The following is an 11,373-nucleotide window of genomic DNA, read 5'->3' as shown; positions in this document are numbered from 1 at the left end:
ATGATAAAGTATAATCCCAAAATCCCAAACGATCGACTATCATATCTCAGTTAATATGTTAAAGTTCAACTCATGTGTCATAAATTTTTTAACAAAAAAAGACGAGTTTAAAACGTATAAATAGTTGAATTACCGTTTTATAATTTTTAATAGTCGAGGTACTTATTTTAAAAATCATTAAAAATTTTCACTAAAGAAGAAGATACAAATTACTAGTCCGAAAACATGTTTTATTTTCCAGTCAGGGCTATGGGTATATAAAGAAGGGCTATTTGCATTGTTTTCAATCATTGAAAAGAAGAAAGAAAGGTAGAGTTTGTGGAAGATGGTGAGAGCTCCCTTCTATGATAAAGATGGATTAAAGAAAGGTGAATGGAGTCCTGAAGAAGATCAAAAACTAACATCTTATGTCCAAAGATATGGTCATTGGAACTGGCGTCTTCTTCCTACATTTGCTGGTATTCTTTCACTCTTTTCCTAAGTATTATTAGAATACTCAGATTTTGAGAATTTTCCCTATGATTTCATGGAAAGAGATTGTTTCAGCTTTCTTATAACATAGGTTGGATTTCTGCATCTAATTTGGCATTTTTCCTGACAGAAAAGGCTAATTATTGTTAACTGATTCATGTTAGTAGAATAATCTGTTTTGGTTTTTTTTGTTTAGGTCTTAAAAGGAGCGGAAAGTGTTGTAGGTTAAGATGGATGAATTACCTACGGCCTGAAGTAAAACATGGAAACTTCACTGAAGAAGAAGATGCATTGATCATCAAATTACATGCACAATGTGGAAACAGGTTGGACTTAGTTTTAACATCCAGTTTTAAGAACATTTTTAACCAACAATCTCTAACGTAGTTTTCTTTTGTAACTAAACAGATGGTCCACCATCGCTAAAAGTTTACCAGGAAGAACGGACAGTGAAATAAAAAATCGCTGCCAGGCTCAGCTAAAGAAGCGCACACAACGAAATACGACAGCATCTGATGTGAAAGATACCTCTAGTTGTCAAAGTGAAGCCACCCAGAATTCTGAAGCTAAAGCCGAAAGCATCATTGTTAATACTCCCGCCAACATGATCGTAGAGAGTTCCCCCTTGACTCCGGCAACATCTTCAACAACTGAATTGTCTTCCTTCAGCTCCGGCAGTGGATCTATGTCTGGATTAAATGTTATTAGGGGTATAGAAGACACTTATTTTCTTCCTTCTTCGGAAATATATGAAGTTCAAAGCAGTGGAGATTTCTGGAGTGAGCCCTTCGTTGTAGACAATATCTACGACTACAACCAAGACGGTGGTAATACGTCATCCTTGGAAAAGGGTGGATTTCAGCTGCCATTACCTTTTGACGACATGTACTATGATGACTATGCTGATTTGCTCCACGACTTGATGCAAGTGTAGGGCATAAAATTGTATTTCAATTTTTTTTCCAATTGCTGGCACCATGGGTATGCAGCTCAAATAATCTACATCACAGCAATGTTAAAAATATGAACGACAGATACGCTTAAAGAATATTGCAGCGCTCTAGGGATTTTGGCTGAGAAAGAATATAATTCTGTATTATTGCTTAATGAGCAAAGACCCAATACATTGCATATATAGTCTTAGACTAACCGGATGGACTAATCAATTCTGACCAACTATTAGTTAACAAACTAATCAGCTAAGCTATACACCAATGATAATCATCATAATACTCTATGATTTTTTCTGGTGTTCTTTTTTTCTGTTCTTGAAGTCCTTCATCAATAGCAACAACTCCAAGCTTGGTTGTAGGGATGCAAAAAGGCATAGGGACATAGGCTTGGTAAGAACATTGGCTATATGTGCTGCAGAAGGCAGAAAATTAACGACTACCTGACCAGCAAGTACTCTCTCTTGAACAAAATGCATATCAATCTCAACATCCTTAATTCATGCATGCTGAGTAGGGTTGGCAGCCATAGAAACCGTTGAGATGTTATCACACCATACAACCGATTTTTCTTCCACACTATCACCAATTTCAATTAATAATTGTTCAACCCATATCAGCTCTGAAATTGAGTTTGCGAGACTTGTATTGAGCCCCTGAAGTCGATCTAGACACCACCGAATGTTTCTTAGAGCACCAAGTTATAGGATTATCGCCCAAGTAAATGCAGTGCCCTGATGTCGAGGGACGGTCCTCTACCGAAGCTGCGTAGTCTGCATCTACACAGTAGACAAGAGAATAGGAACCACTGGCTCTCTACAATAACCCATAATTGAGAGTACCAGAGAATAGGAACCGCTAGCTCTCGATGCACGAGCTGTTGAGATCATCTTCAAAGCTCAAACAACTATAAAGCTTTTAGAGTTCAAGCCATCGATAATTGCAGCGTCGGCGCTTCTCTTGGCCTCCAATGAACTATTTCCCTCGCAATTCCACTGCTCTCACAAGGCAATTTCCAGCTGTTCATACGTACATAAGGTAAAATATGTTGTTCCGACTTTTTTTACAGTATACCATTGAACCATAAAACATTGCAGTACACAATGTGGTTTGAAAATGCTAATTGAACATCTGGTTTATTGATGTTTTTGCTATATGTGGTAATGAATTGGGGTGCAGGAAAACCTGTTAAAATGCTACAATTGGATGGAAGAGATAGGGAAGGAGAGAGATGATATGGTTTCCAGGTGCAACACTGCAGTCAATGTGCTCGGCCTGCAATTTTCATGTTCAGAAAGTGAAAACGGAAGCGCCATTACCAGAGACATCAAGGGAAGGAAAATTAATGATTACCCCGACAATCAAACGGCCCGCCATTCTCAGGTCCAACACTGTTGACGATGAGAGTGACCACTAGGAGAAGTTGATGTACTGTTTCATGGATTAGGTGGAGTTATCAGTTAAGGGAATTTTGTTTTCCTTTGCTTTTTGTTTCTTCAAGGTACCGGCACAAAGACAAATCATTTCATGGCTTTAAATTGTAGGGTTGGATTTTTGTTGATCTGTCGGGTGTTAATCTGTTACTATGGTTGTTGTCTCTTGGTGAATGACAGCGACAACGCCTTCTCTTTTCTTTTGTCCAAATAGTGACAATATTAATAATGTTAATGATATTTATACTATATTTAATATTATTATAAGATTTTTTATTATGTTATATTTTGAAAAACCTTTAGAATATATTATTTAAAAATAAAAATATTCTTTTAAGATTTGATCGTGACTAATAAATTTATATAAAATTATCGACAAACTTTTTTAGATAATGTAGTGGAAAATAAAAATGGCCCAAATGGGGTGATAAAGAATTTGTTTTCTTAATTAAAGTGTTTATTACGGTGTAAGTAATAAGACATAAGGTATACTTGACGTCCTAGAGAAGACGCATGTACTACATGCAATCCGGTGTATTGTGTAGTTCAGAAATTGCTCAATTGTCTGAACGTCTTCTCAATGACACTGAATACTCTCCATGTCATCTTACAAGTATTGTAACAAACAACTTAGTTATTTTTTTTATCATCCTATTTAAATTATTCTCTTTTTTTACCTTTCAGGAAAATATCTTTTTTTTTTCACTACATAGTCTAAAAAATGTTACTAAGATTTATAAATCGTCCCATTTATAATTAATGTTTAATAAAATTTGAAGAATATGCATTGTATATAAAATATTATATTGTATTGTATTGTGATAAAATATAATATAACTAACACATTTTTATTTGCTCTTTATTGTCATGTTTACTGTTTTTAATAAAAATATATTTTCAAAAACCAAAATATCAATTCTTGCTTAAAAACAGACCACATCACATAAAACCTAAGCAACTATTCCCATATATAATAAAAGAAATAAAAAGAAAATAGGGAAGAAGATACAACGTAAGAATTAAATGCATGTCCCATTGGGCATTGGCAACCAAAAATGGTTGATATTTGAAGCTGTGGAAGTGGAACCTCTGCACACTGCAAGCAGTCACATGGAATCCGAGAGAAAATCTTAAAAGTCATAATGAGAAGCTTCCAAAACGTAATAAATAAGAAGGTGGCGTATTGTCTTATCAGATTAATAATTATATCAAATTAATCGATAAAAATAATAATGCTAATTTCTATTCGTCTTATTACTAAAGCCAAACACCTTGTTACTGATGCCCCCGCGGCTGCCTCCACCTCTTTGCTTCTGTCCTCATATCATTGCTGCAAGTTAAACCACATACTAACCTCAGGCGTTTGTTAAAAAAATGTCACTATAAAGAATTCTATACCGGCGTTTGTGCCATAAACGCCACAAAATTTGGGGATATAGCGGCGTTTACATTCCAAACACCACAAAATGATACTTTAGTGACGTTTTCACAACAACCGTCGCAATAGAGTGGTAATTTTGTGGCGTTTATGGCACAAACGTCGGTATAGAGTTCTTTATAGTGGCATTTTTTCAACAAACGTCGCAAAAGAGTAGTAATTTAGTGGCTTTTTTATAAAAATACTGTAACAGGGTTGTTTATAGTAGCATTTTTCTAACAAACGACGCTATAGAATAGTAATTTAGCGGCGTTTATCAATAAAATGCCGCTATAAAGTAGTAATGTAGCAACGTCTTTTGATAAACGCCATAATATGTTGGTTTATAGTGGCGTTTTTAGAAAAACGCTACAATAGAGCTCATCAATAATGTCGTTTGTTATTAAAACGCCGCAAAAACATGTACTATAGTGACGTTTTTATTAAAAATGCCGCCACAGGGTAAATATATGCTCTACCCTTTTCTCCTTCTTGATCCCTAAAATCATTTCAACGATACTATCTTCAAAAGGGATTTCTTTGGTACAATAACGACCCTCACACGATTCCAAGCGACGTGGTCTTCTGTCTTTTCCGGTGACCAAATCGGCCCTCTCATCGGTGAACAGTTATCTCACGATTGCACGATTTGATCCATTCTCTCAGTACTGAACTTTTTCATTTATTTTTTGTTGGTATTCTGAAAATGGGTAAAACCTTGAAAGATAACATAATTGAGAAAATAATAACTTTCCAATATCTATACATAATATTTTACTGGTTTACTGGTTGGGAGCATTGTTTTTCCGGTTTCGAATAGAAAAATAATAGCTTTCGAATAGGAAAATAATAGCTTTTGAAAACGTGAACAAATGGTTGTGGTAAAAAGAGTAGGTCTTGCCTAGAGTAAGAGAAATTATTGTCGGAATGTACACGTGGCGTATTTTTCTGACGATGGATCAAATTATCGTTGGGAGGCTATCAGTCCGAACTTGCCGTCAAAACTCGATGATGACCCGAATGGAACTCCGATTGCTCCATACCCTTCCATGGCCAATCTCCTAATTGAAGGTAATAATCGCTGAAAGTTTATGCCGCTATATTTTTATTTTGTACTCTAAAATTTCATAGATCGCACGTATGTAGGATGTTCGAAGCTTATTCAGAACGATGATAGAGGAGTGGATAAATACCCTATGTTTACAACCAAGTTTGGTAACTTTGTGGCGTTAAAAGAATCTTCAATTGCAAAAGCAAGAGCTATCCTCAATGAAGACGACGTTGGCTCTATTGTTACTCCAAGTAAACGTTTCTAGCATCTATTTAATTTTTTTCCAACAAGTGATTCAGTTCCCAAGCCACCTCCAATCAAGTTTAATACTGTTGGTGGCAGTTCGTTATCTATTTCAAGTGAAGCACTGAAGCGCGCAAGGAGTCTTCTTGGTGAACCGAAGGTAGGGGATTTATTTGGTGAAATGGATGAAGAGTTTCTCCATATAGAGTTTACACGGAGGAAAAACTTAATGATGCGTCGTCAAACAAGGAAAACAACTTTCCTATGTCCTTTCCCCACGAAGGAGCAATGAAGACTAAATTCTAGTGAACAATATGGTGAAGACTGTTTATGCATAACTTTAATGTTTCTAAATTTTAATATATTTTGTTGTTAAGTATTTTTATGCATTATGTTTTAATTAAAATGTATGGTTGTTGTTAATTAGATAAAAGTACATGATAGTAAAGTTAGTTTATGTAGAGCATAAATGGAATATTTAAAATCAAGTAAACTTATATAAATTAAGGTAATTAGCGGTATTTGTATAAAAAAGCCGCTATATACTTAAATTTTTATGGCGTTTATATCAACAAACGCCGAAATATAATTGTACATTAGCGGTGTTTTTATACAAATGTCGCAATAGGTTAGATCTATAGTGGCGTTTATCAACAAATGTCGCAAAATATTTGTACTTTAGGGGCGTTGTTATACAAACACTGTAATAGGTGTAAACTATATTGGCGTTTTTCAACAAACGCCGCAAAATATTTATACTCAGCTGTGTTTTTATAAAAACGTCGTAATAGGTGTAATATATAGTGGCATTTTTTAGACAAACGTCGTAAAATATTTGTACTTTAGTGGCGTTTGTATATAAACACCATGACAAAGTCATACATTAGTGGCAATTTAAAAAAAACGCCGTGAAAGAAATACCTATAGAGGCGTTCGGATTAAAAACGCCACAAATTTCTTTAAAACCCCAAAATTACCAGTTTACGAGCCCTAACATCATTTTCGAAAAATCACCCTCTCCCTCGCATCAGTTTCATCTGTCATCGAAAGAAAGGTATTTTTGATCAACAAACTCAAACTGAGCATCATTTGCTTCCTTCTGTTGGCTACGCATCAACTTCCCCACCAATATTCTTCTCTCTTTTCTCTCTGACATAAACCTCAAAATCAATCAAACTTCATCTCCGTGCAAAACGCCTCCTATATACATTGCCTTTGAAGAGTTTGATAAAATTAGTGTTACTCAGGGCTGGACATTCTACTAAAGGTAACATTCTTTTCTCTCTAACATTGTGCTTTCCACTGTCCAGTTCCTTATTTTTTCTTCTCCTTGTAATGATTTTTTTTACTTTAAATATGACTGCAGGTCCATCATTAGCCATTTCCCCTGTAAATTTATAGTTTTCATGTTCTGTATCAAAATTGAGATGATTATATTATTAACTCATTTGCCTCATGTTTTTGTTCCCAATGATCAATCATTTCTTTTATTTGACAATCATATAGGAGAGTTTAAAGTACAAATTATTGGGTTCATAAGGCGACATTGGTTCATGGGGCGATGAGTATGTGAGGTGAGCATTTAATTGGTTTGAAAAGATATTATGTTTTACTCTTTTGGTACTGGAAATTTTGTATAACCAATGCTTCATTAACTATTGCTAGCCAAACCTTTATCAGATCATTGAGCACGGTTTAAGCTTACATGTCTTGCTAATCCAACTTTAATTTCTAGAATCCTTAACCCAATGATTACCTATTTGACTTTTTTCCTTCTCATATTGCTGATGAAATCTAGTAGAATTTGCAAATGCATTTCAGATTGCACTTTTCTTTGGCGACCTGCAGGTTTTCTTCTGTTATGTTCCTATCTTCATTCCCCATGGCATATTTGAGAAACTCCCTTCTTTAGATATCGGTGTGTGTTTCATTTGTGAATTTTGTTAGAATCAACAATGTATAAGTCTTTTTTGTTTAGGAGTCTTTTATGATAAGAAAAAATAAGTCTTAGGAGTCTTTGTAATCTATATTTCTAGATAGAATTTTATCTTTAACAGAAAAGTCCTATTAAAAGTCATCATGTGGGTTTATTTAAACTATTGTAATCTCCTAAATTCAATAATCAGTTTCTCTTCCATTGCCTCTTTTATTCTTTCCCTCTCATTTGGTTTATTTCCTTAGAATAAAATATACTTTAGTTGCCATTGCCCTCAAAACTGTGGTACTGCACTACTGCTGTTATGTTGTCATTTTTTTGTTCCTTGTTTAAATATTGTTATCCTTTCAATTTTAAGTTGTTGTTTTGACATGTGAAGTGTTATGCTGCTCTCTTTTTAGTTGATTTTTATCATGAAAAGATGTATCATTTATGCCATATTGCTGTAGCTTTAGGTTAGTGACTATGTTGGAATTGCCTTGCTAGCAGATCCCACAACTTCTTCATGCAATTTTAGTTCACACGGTTGGAACTTAGAAAGTGTTATCAAAATATAATATTTTATCTTTCATTCAAAGCCTTCTTGCTTATGAAGTTCTATATAATCCAAGCTTGTCGCACCATTCTACTGCAATTAGTGTTTTTTTCCTTGACACAGTGTTCTAGTTGTCTTTACCTTACCTGTTTATTCCTTGAAATTGTGTACTTGTTGTATTTCTCTGTTTCTTCCTGAGGTGCTCTAGTGTTGCCAACTTCACAACATGTATCTCCATTCTTTTCATTCCCCTCTTTCATTTCTGCCTTTTCATTCTGTCTTTTTCAATTTTTTTATTTCAGTAATTCCTTTTAGGATTTTTTGTGTGATTGATCATGTCAATGGATCCTTCTATGTGTATGTTTAAAATTTCTATCGAATCTGCATTGTTCCGTCGAAAGAATCGTGTTTTTCTTTTGCTCTTAGGGTTGTTTTGGTGATTTCTCGATTGAATTGGCTTCTTCTAATGCTTGTTCTTGGATTAAGGTAATTAAATTCGATTGAATTGGCTTCTTCTAATGCTTTGGTTAATTATCGTGATTAACTAATGTATGCTACGTAAGTTTGTTGAGTAGGGTGCGCTGTCAAGGATCATTCGTTACTCCCACCAAATATTTTGGATCCAATTCATCACAGTACATGTCATCACAGTCTCAATCTTCCCAATTAGAAGTTTGTCATTTAAAATAAAAGTTGGCTGAGATGGATCAACAAATGGCTAACATGGAAGCCGAAAATGAAGCAAGGGAAACAGAGAGAGCAGCAGCAGAAGCAGAGAGAGAAGCAGCGGTAGCACAGAGAGAAGCAGCAGCAACACAGAAAGAAACAACATATCAACAGAGATGTGAAGAATTTGAAAAACGACTCGATGCTATGATGCAGATGTTACAAAAAACGCAACCTCAGAATCCACCATCATAGTATCATTTATGTTATCAGCAATATGTTAATGTTACTGAACCGTGTTTAACTGAACTGATATTACGTTAATGAAAACTTTTATTTATTATATTGGATTTGATGTTGCTTGTTATGGATATAGAGTTTGATGTTATTGATGTCATGTTTGTTGGATAATGGAACAGGTTGAAAAAAATAAATTTGGGATAATCGAAGAAAATATTTAAATTGTTTAAATTCTGTGTTCTTTAGCGGCGTTTGTAAAAAAACGCCGCTATATACCATACATTGTGCGGCGTTTGTATCCTAAAAACGTCGCTATATATTAGAGCTTTAGCATCGTTTGTATCCAAAAAAACGTCGCGAAATATCTTAACCTTTTGAGGCGTTTAAGAAAACGCCGTTATATACATACGCATTTACGGCGTTTGTGGAAAAACGCAGCTAAAGGTCTGGTTTATAGCGGCGTTTTTAGGATACAAACACCGCAAAATGTATGGTATATAGTGGCGTTTGTGGGGAAAATGCCGCTAAACCTCAACAATCGCCGCTATATATCGTTACCTATTACAACGTTTTTTGTTACCAAACGCCGCGAACTTTAACGGCGCTTAAAATGCCGCTATAGGTAAAAAAATGACACAAATGTACAGTTTTGTTGTAGTGCGTCTTTCTTCTTTGTTGCGTGCATAAGATAAACCCAATACTGGATTTATTACCTTCTCTTTGTATATTAGTCGGAACTCGTTTTTGGGGCTTCATTTGAGTTGTGCAATAAGTTGAGCCGGAGATCCACGAGACCCTGATTTTTTTATTTACTCTTAAATAAGTACAATTGTAGACACCTGTTTTTGTCCGAGCATTTAAAAATTATTATTATTAATTATTATTATTAATCTTGTTTATAACTTTTACAGGCCCAATACAAGCTAATTCAGGGCCCAATTCAAGCCATACTCAGAGCCTAATTACAAGCCCAAAGCACTCAACCCGGTTGGAGCCCCATGCCAGATCCAAACCTATTTAGGGTTTGTTACCATAATTTCATCAGCCACTACTGCGCGCTAATAATCTCCGGCCACCGTTTGAGCCGATCGCTGAGCCCCGAGCCATCACCGATCAGAGTCCAAATCAACAGTGATGGAGAGACAAACACAAACCAAAGTCAAAAGCAAATCCAACAACTCTTACCTAAACTAGTTAGTATCTTACCAAAAACAAAGAAAATGCAGATACGGACATGAAGATTCGGTGAAGAGACCAAGCATAAATTAAAGGGTTCGAACAGATAAAAAAAAAACAGAAAAAAAGAGGAAAAAAATAGAGAGAAAAAATCGATTAGAAAAATAAGAGAAAATATTTGAGTGAGAAAACAAAAGGTATCTTGTAAATCATTCGAAATCTATCAATAAAAATCCAGAATTTCAGGAAAAAAAGCAATACAAAACACGATTCACTATTTCTTTTAAGGTATATTTTTCATGTACATGCATTTTTTTTGAAATATAAGATATAAACAAATAAAAGATGATTTTTTTTTACCTTTGAAATCTCGGTTTTCCTTCGGTAGAGGGTCGTGGGTTAGAGACTAGGAAAAGAAAGGAGTCTTCGGAGTTAGATCCGGCCACCAAGATATGGTGGCCGGCCGTTTTTTTTTTGGGCCTAAAAAGAGGTTCGTCGGTGTGGTGAGTAGAGATGGAAGATGAGTGTTGAGAGAAAAAATGAAAGTAATAACAAAAGAGAGGCTAGGGTTTTACCTAATGGTTAAAATGTGATTTTTATAGGCAAGAAAAATGGAAAAAATTATATTGAAGCCATTTCAGTTTTAACTGTGTTTTACATTCACTGAAATTTATACGTTTTATTTTTATTTTATTTTAGATGGTTTAGTTTCATTAATTCTTATTTAGTCATTAGTCAATTATATATTATATTTCAGTTATTCTGATTTCGACTTCCTATTTGTATATATTTTATTTTAGTCATTAACCTTCTAACTGCTACTTTATTGTTTGAACTAATATCCTTATATTTATGTTATTGATTTAAGCTAATATAGTAAAATTTTATTTTGTTACTGTTGTTAGACAATTAATATTTTTATTTTATTGCTTAATAACACCTAACTTTTAATTTTATGAAATTTAATGTTTATGTTTTTTATATTTCAGTTACTTTAAATTTTAATATTTTATTTCCTTTTAAGTTCCAATATTTCATTGTTGTCTTTTAATTTAAGGTTCTTTTATTTCAATCACCACCCTTGTTGCTTGCTTAAATGGAAAATTTTCATATATTGAATATATAGTTTCTAATTTTTTTTATTTCCCCTTTTGTCATTTAATATTATGACATTTATTCTTCACTGTAAATATTTGGTTTTTATATTTATGCATGATTTTTACATTCCTTTTAAATGTTTGTTTCCTTAATTCAT

General features: G+C 34.1%; 1 protein-coding gene across 1 annotated transcript; it reads left to right on the top strand.

Moving 5' to 3' along the window:
* Positions 1-304: 304 nt before the first annotated feature.
* Positions 305-1,490, top strand: LOC120149833 (transcription factor MYB4-like). Its single transcript, XM_039162543.1, has 3 exons — positions 305-458; positions 668-797; positions 880-1,490. Exons 1-3 carry the CDS (start codon positions 326-328, stop codon positions 1,403-1,405), a joined length of 789 nt encoding a protein of 262 aa, XP_039018474.1. The 5' UTR covers positions 305-325; the 3' UTR covers positions 1,406-1,490.
* The last annotated feature ends 9,883 nt before the right edge of the window (positions 1,491-11,373 follow it).

This window comes from Hibiscus syriacus, unplaced genomic scaffold, assembly GCF_006381635.1.
Source record: "Hibiscus syriacus cultivar Baekdansim isolate YM2019G1 unplaced genomic scaffold, ASM638163v2 tig00111008_pilon, whole genome shotgun sequence".
Taxonomy (NCBI): Eukaryota; Viridiplantae; Streptophyta; class Magnoliopsida; order Malvales; family Malvaceae; genus Hibiscus; species Hibiscus syriacus.
The sequence above is the reverse complement of the archived record's forward strand: the minus strand, read 5'-3'. Positions and strand labels throughout refer to the sequence as shown.

Excerpts from the sequence above, each read along its gene's own strand:
- LOC120149833 (XM_039162543.1), top strand. The coding sequence starts at position 326 with ATGGTGAGAGCTCCCTTCTATGATAAAGATGGATTAAAGAAAGGTGAA. Across the intron at positions 459-667 it reads TCTTCTTCCTACATTTGCTG|GTCTTAAAAGGAGCGGAAAG; the intron begins GTATTCTTTCAC and ends TTTTTTGTTTAG. Across the intron at positions 798-879 it reads CATGCACAATGTGGAAACAG|ATGGTCCACCATCGCTAAAA; the intron begins GTTGGACTTAGT and ends GTAACTAAACAG.